General features: G+C 39.2%; 1 protein-coding gene, 1 non-coding gene and 1 pseudogene across 14 annotated transcripts in view; all 3 read left to right on the top strand.

Moving 5' to 3' along the window:
- The window catches only part of IPCEF1 (interaction protein for cytohesin exchange factors 1), a 178,015-nt gene that overhangs the window by 142,006 nt on the left and 19,222 nt on the right, over window positions 1-16,787 (top strand). For all 13 annotated transcript variants that reach the window (XM_060616948.3, XM_060616947.3, XM_060616959.3 and 10 more), the window contains one exon: window positions 8,864-9,236. In XM_060616948.3, coding sequence (XP_060472931.1) covers window positions 8,864-9,236 — 373 coding nt within the window. The remainder of the gene's footprint in view (window positions 1-8,863; window positions 9,237-16,787) is intronic.
- LOC132668080 (U6 spliceosomal RNA) lies at window positions 4,307-4,428 on the top strand (annotated as a pseudogene).
- LOC132668185 (U6 spliceosomal RNA) lies at window positions 14,925-15,027 on the top strand. Its single transcript, XR_009605531.1, has one exon. It is a non-coding gene; the product is annotated as a U6 spliceosomal RNA (small nuclear RNA).

Here is a 16,787-nt window from a genome sequence, read left to right as displayed (position 1 = left end):
TGAAAAACAGACATGCAAGACACTTGGTTAAAATACCATTTAAGCTTTTTATTTAAACAGATGAAAATTCAAAAATTTCATGGTAACTTTGATCCAGAGCATGAATCAACTCATTTTGTTTTGGCTCAGTCTGGCATAGGCTAGCCATGACTGAGTTATATAAGCCACGGTGGAAAAACTTTTTTTCTCTAAGTTCTTGCTTTAAAAAAAATATTTTGGGTAATGAACTTTCATTTTGGAATGATGACTCAAAAGTGTAAAATAATACTTTCCTGAAAAATTATCTCCCAAAATTAGACTCTTGAATTAAAAATTTAATTCAGTGTCCAATAATTCTAATTGCTTGCTGCAAACAGTAAGATTTCAGCACCAGACCAATTTGCACCTGTGCTTCTAATGGGCGGGACCACATTCCACAAGACAGTAAAGAACACTTCGGGATTGTCCCTGAGTGAACAAGAGGTTTCTGTTTCTGTTGCTTCTCCTTGAGAAGACTTCACAGGATGGATAGGCATCCATCCAGAGAAATGAGAAATGGGGACCTTTTGATAGGCTTACTAAAAAAACTGAAAATAGATGGGACTCTGTAGATTTCATTTAGGAAGATGCTTTGTAGAAATCAGTCCCCACGATTCCTTGAGATTTATGATTCCTTGAAACCCACAAAAGGGCAGAAAAGGAATTGACTTCATTCACTTTTTAAACTCAATAAGGTTGTAAGTTACAAAGTGACTTAAGAGCTTAACCATCATTAAAACTTTGTTATACATATTTTTCCTCTAAGTTTAATTATTAAAAGCATTGGTAACCTAACCTATGCTCATATGCTTATTCGTTCATTTAACAAATTTTGTTGAGAGTCACTGTTCTAAATACTTGGGACATGAGTGAATAAAAAAGACAATGATTTATTTCTTCGTGGAGTCAAACTTTTAGTTGAGAGAAACTGCTAATAAATAGTGAACGTAATAAGTAAATTATCTGCTGTGTCAGTAGAAGTGGAGCAAGGTGGATGAGGGGAGATAAGAGTGCTGGGAGTTGGGCTGTGTTGTGAATAGAACAGCCAGGATAGGCCTGAGTGAGAGCTGAGGTTTGAGCAAAACCACAGAAACGTGGTGTGAGAGGCAGCCAGGTGTTCGGGGAAGGGGTCTTCCAAGCAAAGATCTCCTTGGTGCATAGGTGGCAGCGCATGGAAGTCAGTGTCCCTGGAGCAGGGTGAGCCAAGGTAAGAATAGCAGGAAGTAAGGTTGGAGGGTAGTGGTGGCCGTACCATGCAGGGCCCGAGGGCCAGTTAAGGACTTTGATGTTTTGGGTTACTTAGGGAGCCTTTGGGAGTTTTGAGCAGAGGAGTGATGTGATCAGTTTCCATCTTAAAAGGACCACTCGGGCTACTGTGTGGGGGGAGACTCGGGGAGGCAGGGAGTAGGATAGAAGCAAAGAAAAGGGAGGGTGGCAGTGGTCTAGTGTGAGAGACGGTGGTGATGCAGGTCATGGAATAATTGAAAAATAGAATGGGTGGATTTTGAACTTGGCAGACCACCCAATGGGTGGATCAGATAGGCGGAAAAACGGAGAGGATAAATGTTTATCTTCAACTTCAAACAGCTTCAAACGGCTCCTGCAGATTATTTTAACATGAGGGTCCTCACATTTGATGCTTTTTCGAAGTACACTTCCTTTTGCTCCAAATGATGAGAAAAAAAATCTAAAGCAAACCAAAGAAGCAGTGAGTAAAAACAAACCCTGTAAACTGCGGCTTCTTGGTCAGTGGCAGAGGAAGAAGTCAAAGATTAGACACTGAGAGGGGTTAAGTCAGTTTTAGAAACTCACACTTAATCTTGGTAGGATGAATCTCGCACAGTTGTTTACAAAACGTCACTTGATCTTTCGCTGCATGTACTCTATAAAATAATAGAAATGCTTGCAAGTGAGATCGTTGTATGAAAAGTTATCAGTGACTTCAAAAACAAGCCAGGTAAAGGTAGAAAGAAAAGTCGTCCTCTCTCCTGAAGATACAGTTACCGTAAGCTCTCTGGTTGACCGTTTAACTGACTTCAAGACTTCTGAAGTTAGCGTTTGCATCTCTGCTTCAGCAGTCTAATTCAGGCGCCTCCTCTGGCAGTCCCTCACAAGGCATGGGGCTGCCCCTGACGCCTTACATTCCCAAGGCTGCTGCCCTCGTTGGGGCCTGGAGTAGCTCCTGCCCGAGTCATAGAGATAGCGGGCTATTTTTCTTCCTTGTCTCTAATGTCCCCCTCCTCTTGAAAACCACTTCCAAATTAGTCTTCCCAAAGCGCGGTTCTGATGGTCTTGATTCACCTGCACAGGACCTTCCAGTGGCTCTTCATGGCTTATCAAATTAATTCTCCACTTGTTGGCATGGCATTTAAGGCCCTTGGGTCTACCTCAGGCTGCCATTCCAGTCTTGTTGCTGATTCCTCCTGTGTCAGCAGCCCAGTAAACTGCCCGCTGTCTCCCCAGAACTTTCCAGACTTTCCTGCTCTTGCGCCGTATTGATAAACTTTCTCTGCTTGTGGGAACTGTTTCTTCCACCCCATTCCACTTTCTCCCATTCAAATATGACTTCCCTCAGTAAAGCTTCCCTGGCCCTCTAAGTCAGGTTAATCTTGCCCTCTTCTGAACTCTTTATGTTCCTAGTGCATTTTTTTTTTTTTTTGGAGGGAAGAGGCACCTTTTTTCATAACTCATATTTGAAATGAAATAAATATTTTTTTATTGGACCGATAAATGGGCAAGTGGATGATTGTAACTTCATCCATATTCTCTGCAGATTTGTTACTCTACAGGTATTTCCCCATGTGAATTAGAACGTCCCTACTTTACACGTCTCTAGCACTTTCACGTGGCTTTGAGGAGGATGGTTTCATTAGACTCACATTCTGCATTTAACAAATGAGGAAGCCGAAGAGAAATAAATAGAACTGTCACAGGTAGCCTTTGCAAGCTGAAGTTCACCTTTTATTAAGAATATCCTTTCCTGTTATCCCATGTGCTCCTTGTGATGAATCTGAGTCAGGCAGGCAGGCAGCTAATGCATTTTTGTGTGTGTGTCGACCATGTACGAGGTACTGTTGCAGATAAGGGAATGCTGGATTGAACTAGACTGTATCTTTTCCCCAGAGTATCTTAAGTTCTAAGTTGAGGAAGAGGCACAATAAACTTGTGATTCAGACAAATGGTCTTGAGTAACGATAAATACTATGAAGAAGCTAAAATGGGGTGATGTGTTAGGCAGTGACTGGAGTCAAGTTAGGAGGGCATTGCTCTGCCTGTGACAATCAGGGAAGAGCCTGCTGATGTTTGAACTGACACCAAAATGGTGAGAAGGAAGCAGCCAACCAGAAGTCCACAGAGAGGGCCTCTCAGGCAGAAGGCACCTGTTCTCAAGGGATAGAAAGAAAGTTGATGGGACTGGACGGGAAGGTGGAAGGAGATGTAGCTGGGTGGGGGGTAGATAGGGAGTCCACATAGGCCTTCTCAGCCATAATGAAGACTGTGGCTATTTTTCTACTTGTGATGGGCAGTTCTTAGAGGATTCTCAGCAGGGGAATATTGTGATCTGTTTTATGTTTGAGAAACACTCTAATTGTTTGGAAGATGGCCTGGGATAGAGAGGGGGGTGGGTAATGGTGGGAGGAGGAAGTCAAAGGAATAGGACGTAGAGATAAAGTGTCCTCTGCAAGGTCACTTGGATGGCAGGGATTGGAGTGAGGAACAGGTCCTCTGTCACCTCATGGCCCAAGGTCATGCAGGAGGCCGGAGGATGGAGGGGGGTGTGCTCTGCAAAGTCTTTGAGCTTTCAGAGAAATGCTTCCTGCTAGGATACGGTAGAAATACAAACAATACTTCCTAGGGTTTAGCAGCAATTGACTGATCTGTTTTTATTCATGTGGCCAATAAAAGAAAAGAAACCCTGTATACATTCTTTTTTTTTCTCACTTGATTTTATTATGTTTAGTCCTAAGTAATTCCTGTATTTTCTTTCTTTTTTTTTTTTAAATCTACTTTGACTAATGTTGCTTAAAATTTATAGGCTGACTCACGTCTTCCTAATTACAGGCTTTTGGTGGCTGTCTCAGGCTATTTTTCCCTATGTCAAATTTGTGTTTTTAAACAATTCAAAGAAAAATATTGTAGAGCTGATGAGCGTTTGAACTAAGCTTCTTTGATAAATAAAACTATGTAAGTATTGAATCACTGAATTCTACACCTGAAGCTGATATTACGATGTATGTTAACTAACTGGAATTTAAATAAAAATAATCTACAGAAAATGGGAAAAAGTGTGCTGGCTTCGGCAGCACATATCATAAAATAGGAATGGTACAGAGAAGATTAGCATGGCCCCTGTGCAAGGATGATGCGCGAATTTGTGAAGAATATGAGGAAAAGCAGTATTGACTTTTTAATTTAGTTATATATAGTCTCTTCATTAAAACTTAGATTTTTAAAATGTCTTTAATTTTCTCATTAAAAAGTAAAATATTTAAAACCCAAATGTTCTGAAATGGGTGAACCACCATGCAATTATTAACTTCTAATAGATAACACAATAATTTTGATTAAGATTATGAGAACATCTTGTGGGGGTGTTTGCAGTGCAGTCAGTAACAGTCACCATAGATCCTGGGATTAAGGTAAATGCTTTGTAGCAATTCTGCAGAGAATGTCAGGGTGCTCCTCAGAAAGAGACTGAACTGTTCTGGGCTGTTTTTCTTCTAGACCACTTTGTAATGGTATTAATTCGTTAGCAACTGTAGGTCGGGTATAGATGTAAAACACAGAGATGCAAAAATAACTACAAAACAGCCTATTCTCAAGTAGCTCACCAAAAAAGAGATGAACGAGTCAATCGGCGATTACGGTATGAGCTGACAAATAAACTGACGTTCCGCCTGGTGTGACAGAAGTAAGCCCGGGAGCACCAGGCAGAGGTAGCCATCTTGCCCTGAGGCCACCGAAGGATGTGGAGCCAGTCCTTGAACTGATACTGAAGGATGGGCTCGTGTTCATCACACAGGGGTGGGGTGAAGAGGAGGGACTGTCGTTTCTTTCTACCTTCATCTGATTTGCTGTGAGAAGTTTTAGGAGTATAGTACATGGATGGTTCATAGAAGGCACTGAGCTAAATGTTCTCTGTTTGACTTGTGGCTTTTGGTTCCTACAGAATGGTAGAAATACTGAAGCGTGATGTAGCACCACAGTATCTACTTACAAAGTACATTTTCATGTTCCTTCCTCTGTCACAGCATTCCAGGTTCACGTTGATTCATATTTTGTTCATCGCTCTTCTGATAAAAACTCGTTCTGACCTGATACACATCGTTTTTTTTTCTCGTTTTCTTTTCCCTTCTCTCTTGTTCTTCCTTTTTTCCCCTTGCTCACTCTTTCCTCCCTTTAAAAATCAATTTTGTAGTTGTTACGCGGAGCAAGAGCAAAGACAGTGGATTGAAAGCGTTTGAGTTGTGTGTGTTGGGAGTCGTACCTCAAAAAGGCATATACTTCCCCAAAGTTTCTGATGCTCAATGAACATGTCTTTCCTTGGTCCTCAAGGACCTTTCCTTGAGGTCCAAAAAAGTTTGTGGAAAGTGCCACAGCAGTGATGTGTGCAGGCTTTTGCTTAAACAGCCCATTTGCTATAATCAAATTACAGCAGTATCAGCAAGGGCAACAGGAAAAGCTTGCACATGCTCTCTTTTCAGAAAAGGAGGCTGACTCCCCCAAAGCCAAGTTTTACTAAAATAGCTCACAATAGGGGAACATGTCAGGACTAGGCCTGAATGGTATTTTTGTTAATACGTATTTCGTAGCTCATTCTAATGAGTAAACCAGTCTTGGCATTTATTCGGACAGCTTGGGGGGTGGCGGTGTGCACTCTGTCCTCTAGGTAACTAAGGTTTTATTTCGTGAATTGCAAATCTTTGATCTCTTAGTTGTTAAATCGTCTCCGTGATTTAACTCACTGGCACATTCTTGAATGAAAAGTTTTATGTCTGTGCAAATACATTGTTAATAAGATGTACGTGGTTAGTATGTCAACTGGCTGTTTTAATGTCATGCTACTAAAAAGTGGATCTATCGATCGTTTGACAACGTATGTCTAGTATTCAGCAAAGTGGGCACACGTTGGGTAAACACTGGCTGTTCCCATCAGAACACAGAGTTTAGAATCTGCAAAATGTCCCCAATATGTTCTTGGGGACATCCTGGTTGGGAACAAAATCAACCATTCTGAGTTAGTTGTAATGATTCTGAGATTTGGGGGAGAAAATCCTAGTTTGTTCTCTGGCTTCTTCTCACTAGCAATTTTTTTTCCTACCACTTCTTTGGACTTTTGAATGCTTGAGATTGACATAGTATCCCACAGGATGACATAATAAAACTGAACTATAAGATGCCTTTTCTGTCTCATCTGCCATTGGAGATACAGGGTGACCTATAGGGCACTGTTGTCTCTGTTGTCTAGATTTTTGGATTTTATTGACCAATAAAATTAAAAATGAAGGAACAACATATGGTTGCCAGATCTTTATTTAGCTATGTAGGACATTAAAAAAACTTTAAAAAGACAAAACTAATATCTACCATCACCATTTTCCAAAAAGGAAGGCATATATTTTACCATCAAAATGAATCAAGGGTAAAATCTCAGAATAAATGGAGTCCTTTCCAACGCAGTCATTGGCGATGCTGCGTTGATGTTTTCTCCGTGGACAGATGAGCATTTTGCCAAAGAATGTTACTCACTCTTGCATTGTGTGTTAGGAACTGCTTTCAGACGATCCTATATCATCAACTCACTTCTCATAGTCTGGGTACAGTTTTTGGTTTCTTTTTAATGAATGAAGAGCTTGCAAATGGATTCTTGTCTTTTTTGGTGAAAGTTTATTAAAGGTTTTAAATTATTAAAGAGCTAGTGAGTTGACTTGATTTCATCTATGTAGTTATGAGTGGTTGCTGGGCATGTACTAAAGAATGTGATTCTCCATGATATTGGAGGGCTTAAATATATGTACTTTGTCTGCATCCATGGTCTTCACTCAGTATTTTGCTTCCTGTCTGGCGTCTGCTTTTGCTGAAACTTTTCTTTCTCTGAATTCTTTTTCTTAATTACCTTTGTCAAGACTTTTTGCTCAATCAGTGAGAATACAGTGATAGATTACAATCTACTCTTTGCTCAAAATATCCTTCAGTATTTCAAAGAATTCCCCAAAGAGGCTTTTTACATTTCTAGGGAGCATTGAAGATAGGGTAAATTGTGTTATGGAGACCTTTCAGATCCTAAAACAGAGAATTCAAAGTTCTGCAAATCGGTTTTGGAAAATGGCATCATGGTTCTTGGTTCTTGTCACATGGATATAAATATCATACATTTTTCTTTCGATTCTTTTTTTAGACTAGTTTAGTTTTTTTAATATCTTCTTTAAGAAGACATTACAGCATACAACTGAACCCCCAGCATGTTAGTTAAACATGGGCTATAGATCCATGAGTAGTAGAATGGAATTTAAATTTAATCTTGGGGTGCCTGGGTGGCTCACTTGGTTAAGCATCCGACTTCGGCTCAGGTCATGATCTCACAGTTCGTGAGTTCAAGCCCCATGTCAGGCTCTGTGCTGACAGCTCAGAGCCTGGAGCCTGCTTCAGATTCTGTATCTCCCTCTCATTCTGCTCCTCCCTGCTCACATGCTGTCTGTCTCTCAAAAATAAATCAAGATTAAAAAAAATTAAAAAAAAATTTAATCTTAACCCCACTCCTTTTGGCAACTAATGGAAGTACAGAATACAAACAGATGAATTATCTGTCAGTGTATTTTATCAAGTCTTTGTAACAGTTTCATAATGAACTTTGCTGTGATCTGTTAAAGACTCTTCAAATTAAATAATGAGGATGCTTAAAAATTGTAATTTTTCCCTTACAGCAAACTTAACTCAAACAGAACAAAAAGGGATTGTACTAATAATCCTCACATGAAGTCTGAGGATGAATGTCTTGTGCAAGGTCATCGCAGCTATTTCTGTATCACCGAGATATAAAGTTAAATGTGGTGTCTTCAGCTGTTTGAATAAAAAAGGGGGGGATTATTTTTATTTTTTTAATAATATGAAATTTATTATCAGATTGGTTTCCATACAAAACCCAGTGCTCATCCCAATAGGTGCCCTCCTCAATACCCATCACCCACCCTCCCCTCCCTCCCACCCCCCATCAACCCTCAGTTTGTTCTCAGTTTTTAAGAGTCTCTTATGGTTTGGCTCCCTCCCTCTCTAACCTCTTTTTTTTTTTTTCCTTCCCCTCCCCATGGTCTTCTGGTAAGTTTCTCAGGATCCACATAAGAGTGAAACCATATGGTATCTGTCTTTCTCTGTATGACTTATTTCACTTAGCATCACACTCTCCAGTTCCATCCACGTTGCTACAAAAGGCCATATTTCATTCTTTCTCATTGCCACGTAGTATTTCATTGTGTATATAAACCACAATTTCTTTATCCATTCATCAGTTGATGGACATCTAGGCTCTTTCTGTAGTTTGGCTATTGTTGAAAGTGCTGCTATAAACATTGGGGTACAAGTGCCTCTATGCATCAGCACTCCTGTATCAGAAAGGGGGGTTTTAAATACAAGAACAAAAAAGCTTTTATTCTGAATCATAGTTGGTAAGACAAATGAAAAAAAACCAAAAAACAAAACCCAAAACGTGTGAATGGTTTTTTAAAATGATTTGTTACTAATAATTTGTTTTTGACACACTGGGGTACCTTCACTGAGAATGGAGAGTAGAGAGTGCTGGTTGAATCATGATTTATTTTATTCACTTTTGGTTTTATTTGTGAAACAGGCTACACAGCAGGCATCTTCATCTTCACCCAAACTGAGCGACACGTCACGTTCTTCCCCTTCCTTGGAAAATACAGAAAAGACACACAGCAGTTTGGCCTCCTCCTTATCTAGAGAAAGACAGTCCTGGATCGACATAGTTAATAGTTCTGCTGCTGCTGACGATGAGGGACAGTCTATAACACTTGCCGTGAATGTTCACTCACCTGCACCGTCAGAGGCAAACAGTCGCAAAGCCCCGGAAAACAGCTGTGCCACATCGGAAAGTGAATTTTTGAACTCTTTGTCTAGTGATGACACTTCTTCATTGAGTAGCAACCTGGACCATCTTACTGTCCCAGACAAGCCCACTGGATCAAAGATGGCGGACAGAGGTAAACCAAGAAGTTGTTTAATCTTCTCTAGAGAGTGAATATTTGTGTATAGATGTGGAACTCTAAGGTTAATTTGTAAAAAGAACATTTAAAGGCATGAATGATAATTCAATAATTAAATAGTCAGGTGGGGCTAAGCGCAGGGGTTACTTCTGAAAAGGAGTGTATGTGGAAGATTCCAGCTTCAAGGCCATTAATCGCCCACTGTAAGTGTTACTGGCCAAATGCTTGCAGGTATGAGACATGCGATTTCCCACCAATCTGAGGAAACCCTTGACTCCTTTTTGGTCCCACGTCCTATGCTCTGGAGCCTGTGGTGATTAGATCAAGATTTTGTAAATTGATACTTAATAACATTGTCTTTGTGGCTCCAAACAAATGGAGAGCCACCTTCCCTGGACCATGACCACAGTCAAGGTCTGGGTCCTTGCTGGTTGGCTTCTGAAGGTGCCCGTGTGGTTGAAAGGAAGACAGACAACTTTCATGCACTTTGGAAGGCAGCACTAGAACTTTCAAACACAAAGGTGAGCACAGTTTATGCTTTTGAAATAAAATAATTTAAGTCTTAGCAAAGGAAAGAGTTAATGGAGTATAGAAATTAATGCGAACTTTCTTTTTTTAAAAAATTTTTTAATGGTTATTTTACTTTTGAGAGAGAGAGATACAGAATGCAAGCAGGGGAGGGGCAGAGAGGGAGGGAGACACAGAATCTGAAGCAGGTTCCAGGTTCGGAACGCTCAGCACAGAGCCCGACATGGGCCTTGAACTCACAAACCGTGAGATCATGACCTGAGCCGAAGTCAGATGCTTAACCGACTGAGCCACCCAGGCGTCCCTATAATGTGAACTTCCTTAATACTCTGTGATAATTGGTCTTTATCTTTTGTTCAGACAAGCTTTTTTTTGTTTGTTTTCAATCATGATGCATCTTTTTGGATAGTCTGTACCTTATTTATTTATTCAGGTATAAAACAAGCTTACCTGATCAAAAGATACTGAGCAATGAGAGAATGTTGAGTTTGGTTTGTATTTTTTTCAGTGTACTAGTGAGAAAAAGTTGACCAGTGAAATTCTCAGGATAACATTTCTAGAGTGGCCCGAAAACACAGATGGCTGCTCTCCCCTCTTCCCTAGCCTGATCAGGGAAAGTTTCTTTCAGTCCTCAAATCTCCAGATAATACCCTATTAATTTAACGTTTGGTGTCAGGGTAATTTGAGCCAAGTATCACAACTGCAGGCCCAGTTGTGTGTGTATGTGTGTATGTGTACACGGTATTTTGAAAAATACAAATTGGATCGCTCAGGCTGGGGACTCCACTCGGCAAGTCACCATGGTTGTCACCACTCCCTGTGGCCTTATCCAAAGATACTTCACGCAGTTGAGTTACCTGCCTGGCTACTCATGGCATTTTTTGCTTAATACCCCTAATTTTAGGCCTGTGATCTACTTTACATTTAAAGAAGTGGAGTGAACGAAGTAATTGGTGAAATAACTTATGTCTATAGGCGAAGGAAGTGAGACAAGGAGGAGAATGGAAACAACAATGAGGAGTATAGGGGGAGTCACAAGTGAACTCTGAAGAATGGAAAACAGTAGACACAAGCTGGCCTCTGGTTTCAGAGGTGCTGTTGTGTAGAAGAAATGTTGGGCGTAATCTCTGTCTCCTTGGAAGTAAAAACCGATGCAGATTGTGCGGCTAGTGGTGCAAGTAAAAAAGTAAAAAGGAGGTAGTTTGAAATGGAGCGTAAGAAACTTCTTTTTAATTGGGGCACCTGGGTGACTCAGTTGGTTGAGAGTCTTGATTTTAGCTCAGATCATGATCCAGAGTCATGGGATCAAGCCCGCGTGGGGCTCTCTGCAGAGTGTGGAGCCTGCTTAAGATTCTCTCTCTCTCTCTCTCTCTCTCTCTCTCTCTCTCTCTCTCTGCTCCTCTTCCTCCCCAGCCCCAACCCAGCTTGCATGCACGTGTGCCCCCCTCTCTAAAAAAAAAAAAATAAAAAAATAAGCTTCTTTTTTATGTTGAAAACAGTTCAAGATTGAATGGGTTTCTTGGAAAGTAGTGCATTCCTTGTCATTGGAGGTTTTTCCTCATTCTGAGACAACCATTTTCATTGGGTTTTAATTGCATATCACCTATTGATCACAATTTTTCTTCTTATAAAGATATGCTGAAGAGAGGATTTAAGTATCTTGAACTGGATGGCCTCTAATTTGATACTTGGAAGAGGCTTCCAGATACAAGGCTGCTTGAACTAAAGAAAATCATGCAAAGTAGCACATCTATTATTTTCTAGGTGAAAACTCTTACTTTACTCACGGGGCCATGTGTAGAACTAAAACCTGTCATGTATGCACATGTGCACGTGTGCTCTGTCTCTCTCTGTCTCTTTCACACACACACACACACACACCACCCCCAAATGAGGATGGCTTTAAAAGCAAAATAGAGAATAAAATTCCATTTGCATTCTTTGCTAAGAGATGACCCTGCGGATTAAGTTTTTCTTTAGGACGAATAACCTGTGAGTCATGAGAAGATGCATGCAGCTCTTGTCCATGCCATTCTGGGAGTGCAGGGGGTGCAGAGCTGGCTGGGGACCAATGTCTCTTTCAGTCTAAGGAAGAAGAAACCTGGTATTTTTAAATTTTGAGTTAAGTGCAGATTGACTGACAAAATCTCTTGACATGAAGGTATTCCTCTCAGTAGAAAGGAGGATAAAATAAAAGTATTTTTCCCTCACCGATGTGTTGGCAGTTGCCATATGTTACAAATTTTTGCTGATGATCTTCCCCTGCTGCTGGGGATTTGGTTAAATTCCCAGAAGAGTTAAACCACATAAAGTCATTGCTATGGAAACAGAGACCAGGTCTTTTTTTGCATTTGTGATGATTTGCTGTTGAGTAATCAGTCTGCATATTATGCTTTTTTTTTTTTTTTAACGTGTGTTGGAGAATAAGGTAGCTTTTCACTTCTGTGGCTTCTAAAAATTATTCTTTTTAGCTGCCAATTAAAAAAGGGAAAGCCCTGAAGTTGCTGTGTCTGAAATATTGTTCAGGGTGTTTTTATGACAGGGATTGGAATGTCAACACAGTCCAAAACAGGAGTTAGGATTTTAGATTAAGTCGCAGTCTCAAGATGCATTTGCTGGAGAATGAGGCTTGTATCCTAGAAAAGATTCTTATAGGTTACTGCATCCTGAAACAAGCAGACAGCGTGCATTGCAGCCTTCTTTTTATTTTGACAATGAGAAATATTTTGCAGTTATGCAATTACAATTGTGGTCGCTAGAATTTTATACTGAATTTAAGTGGCTTTTTAGACATCTCTTCCCTGTGGTGTGAGCTAATAAAAAAATGCAGGGTGTTAATTGCATCCTACTGCCTTTCTGCATTGGGAGTTCCAGAGTTCCAGAGCTATCCAGATTCCCCACAGAGTCTTTCCACAAAGCACAGTGGGAAAAGAGGTGATGGGGTCAGTGGAATAGTCCTCTCAGCTTGGTTTTACACTGTATCGTTTCCTTCTTTTGTGAGACGTTACTTGGCCTGTTACCTATGCCTCTGTGATAATGACTCACATGTATGTCTCTATTTACTTTATGCTGACAGTGTGGAGACGATTTTATGTATGCTTACATAAAGGGTATGGAGTGACCACACCCTGGATGCTGAAAAGCTGAATAACCACTAATAAGACTAACGCTCAATTTATGTAAATAAATGGTCAAGTAAAAGGCCAGTCAGAATCAATCTGGGCATCATGTTGATGTAAAAGAATTTTTAGTGAAGAGACAGGCATACTAGAGCATGCATGACATCTCAAGAATGGGACATAAATGAACCAGATTTTAAGAGTTAGTAAACATTACCAAAATTTTTACACAATCTGAGTGCAGACAGGATGGATGCTACATTATTTTAGTTAGCTACTTCAGATGTTGCTGTAGAAATGATGTGGCATGTCTCTTTAGGAAGCAAGAGGATAATTAAAAAAGCGTTGGATACTGAAGTCCATTCAATTTAGCCTTATTTTTTTGACTACCTAACATGTACTCACGACCGTGTCCTACCAGGAAGACACAGATGAAGAAGATAAAACTTCTGGCCTAAAAATTTTAACATCTGATGGGGAGAGTGGGAGGAATAAGACTTATTTAACAAAAGAAAGCAAAGTAAGTGCCACAGAGAGGTAGAAGGTACTCGAGGGATTTAAAGGAGAGCAGGCGTTCAAAATAGAGAAGGTCACATCTAAGTAATCTGTGATCCAGGTGGGAGGGTCTGCACACGGGGGGGGGGGGGTAAGAAAGAGGGACGGAAAAGAAATTTGGATGATGTTGAATGCTGGGCTGGTCGTTAATTTCAGTAGATCGTGGATGATTGTTTCTGGTCAGCGTACTCATATAATGAAAACAATACTTTAGAAAAATTATGTCTACTTTAGAATGTGGGGTAGAAACATAAGGGGACACAGGAAATTGGAAGAGTGGGGAAACTTTTAGAGTAGCTGGGGTGGCAGTGGAAATGGGAAGCAAAGGAGAAACTAAAGGGTTTCTATACTACTCCTGTCAAGGTGAAGAGTGCTTGCTCTTTGTATCTCCATTACTTAATTCGGTCCCTGGATTTCCCAGGGATCCCATTTTTTGAACTATAATTTGAGAAGTGATCCCAAAATAGGGATAAATATTTATGATAGGATAAATCATGAATCTATGTCTCTCTCTCTCTAGGCTTATTTCTGCAGCTCTCTAGTCTTTTACTGATGTTTTATCTTCTGCTTTGATGGTAGAGGAGTTAGATTCTCCCTTTATAGCATGCTTTATTATTCAGTAGAACATTACTCTCCTTTGCATGATCTTCCAGGTAAATTTTTGGATTTGATTTTCAAGTGTAATTTAAAAAATCACATTTGGATTTTGATTAAAATTTTCTTGAACTTTTTAGATTAATTTGCTATCTTTAAATCATCGAGGCATTTCATCTATGAACATGGTATATTTCTCCATTCAGGTCATTTTATGATTTTAAGTACAGGGTTTTTCTTATAAGTCTAGCATATATCTTACTGAGTTTGTTCTTAGACCTTTTATAATTTTTCTTGCATTTGTGAATGGAATCCTTTTATTCCATTTTTAAAATAATTATTATTGCTGTTGTGGAAATAAAAGGTTTTTAATTACATGTTTGTCTTATACTAGTCTCCCTACCTTACAGTTGGAAGTTGTTTTGTTTCTAGATAAATTATCCTATCTTTATGTGATGACCACTTTAGCTGGTCCTCTCTAATAGTTATGCTTCGTTTCTTTTTGTTACTTGTGTGATCGGAATTTTCCTGAAGTTTATTTGCTCTATTACTTTAAAAAAGTCTGTGGCATTATTGATTGCATATTATTTTTATTACCCAGTTAATTAAATTCTGCTTTATCTTTATGAGTTTTCTTTTAATTTTCTTTAGAATTATTTTGTTTGACCTTTGCTATCTCCTTAAGTGCCTAGTTGGTTCACTTTCACATCTTTCTTCCTAGTAAATATATGCAGGTCCTGAGTACCTCTTTGACTAGACCATGCGGTTTGTATAATGTAGTACTTTCACTGTTGGCTATTTGCAAACAGTCCATTTTAAGAGTAATTTAACTTAATTTCTTCTGCAACCAAACATATTTTTAGCAGAGTGCTTTTAAAATTCAGAGTGAGTGCTTCAGCAGCACATGTACTAAACTTGGAACAATACAGAGAAGATTAGTATGATCCCTGCACAGGGATGGCGCATAAATTCATGAAACGTTCCATATTTTTGTTGACCAGAATTAAAATAAAAACTTACGCAAACACAAAATATTTTTGAAAATTTCAAAGTGAATATGTTTTTGGCTGTCTGGATGGGATTCACAAAAGATCAGTGACAAAAGGTCAGTGACATAATTTGAGGAACCATGGTCTTTATAGAAAAAGATGGTAGGTTTCTTAATGACAATGGCCGTGGCAATCTTTCTTAGGGGTATGTTTGCACAGTGCTGAACATGACTTCCCCTGATCTACACGTCTTCTTGAGAACATGTACCTGCAGATACACTATTTGCTCTGAGAAGAATCCTTGGTACTTCTTTGAAATGCTTCTTACCTCATGGTCTCGGATTCATGTTTTGTCTTTATAATTATATTCCTAGCCCATTTTTGCTATCCTGGAGACCCTTGAATACATTTCTCTCTACTTAGCAATATCAAGAAACTGTGATGATACCAGCACGTGTCTGAATTTGCAGCTTGGGCAAATCGAAGGTCAGTTTTCCAGGCAGACCTTTTCATCAGGATAATATCTTAAGCCTTTGAGATCTATTCCTGCACTATCCTTCTGTTGTTAATTTCTAATTTTTCTCCTTACAATGTTATGCTTTCCTAATTAAAGCCAAAGCAAATAAGGTTCTATCTTCCTCAAACTACACAAGCTATAGTAAGTATAAGATTGAAAAATATTTTTTTAGTAGACTTATATCTTTTTTTAAAGCAATTTTAGGTTCAAACCAAAATTGAGCAGAACATACTGAGATTTCCCATCTGGCCCCATCCCTACACATGCATAGTCTCCTCCATTATCAACATTCCCTCCACCAAAGTAGGATATTGTTACATCTGACGAGCCCACATTGACACATCATTATCAGCCAAAGTTCATAGTTTATGTTAGGGTTCCCTCTTGGTTGTGCATTCTGTGGGTTTGGACAAATGTATAATGACATGTATCCATCACTGTGGTATCATATACAGTATTTTCACTGCTACAAGAATCTTCTGTATCCCACCTATCCACCCCTCACTCTCCTTACCTCATTGGCAGTCACCGATCTTTTTTACTATCTTCAGTTTTGCCTTTTCAGAATGTCATGTAATATAATTTGCAAACAAAGTTTTATTTCTTCCATCCCAGTCTTTACATCTTTTATTTCCTTTCCTTGTGTTGCATTAGCTAGGACTTTCAGTACAATGTTGAAAAGGAGTGGTGAGAAGGGAAATCCTGGCCTTGTTACTGATCTTAGTGGGAAAACTTCAAGTTACTCACCATTTATGAAGTTAGCTATAGGTTTTTTGTAGATCTTCTATATCAAGTTGAGAAATTTCACTTCCTTTTTACTGAGAGTTTTTTTTTTTATCATAAATGGGTCATAGATTTTTGAAGTGCTTTTTTTAAATATATGTTGATAGGATCATGTGATTTTTTCCCCTCTTTTAATCTGTTGATGTGATGGATTACATTAATTTTTGGGTATTGAATTAGCCCCACATACCTGGGATAAATCCCATTTGATTGTGTTATATAATTCTTTTTATACATTGTTGGGTTCAATTCGCTCATATTTTGTTGAGGACTTTTATATCTTATGTTCATGAGGCATGTTGGTCTGTAGTCTTCTTTTTTATAATGTATTTGGTTTTGGTATGAGAGTAAATCTGGCCTCACAGAATGAGTCAGGAAGTATTCCATCTGCTTGCTTCTATCTTCTGAAAGAAATTGTAGAGAATTGGTATAATTTGTTCCTTAAATGTTTGGTAGATTCACC

This window comes from Panthera onca, chromosome B2 (genome assembly GCF_046562875.1).
Source record: "Panthera onca isolate mPanOnc1 chromosome B2, mPanOnc1 haplotype 2, whole genome shotgun sequence".
Taxonomy (NCBI): Eukaryota; Metazoa; Chordata; class Mammalia; order Carnivora; family Felidae; genus Panthera; species Panthera onca.
The sequence above is the reverse complement of the archived record's forward strand: the minus strand, read 5'-3'. Positions and strand labels throughout refer to the sequence as shown.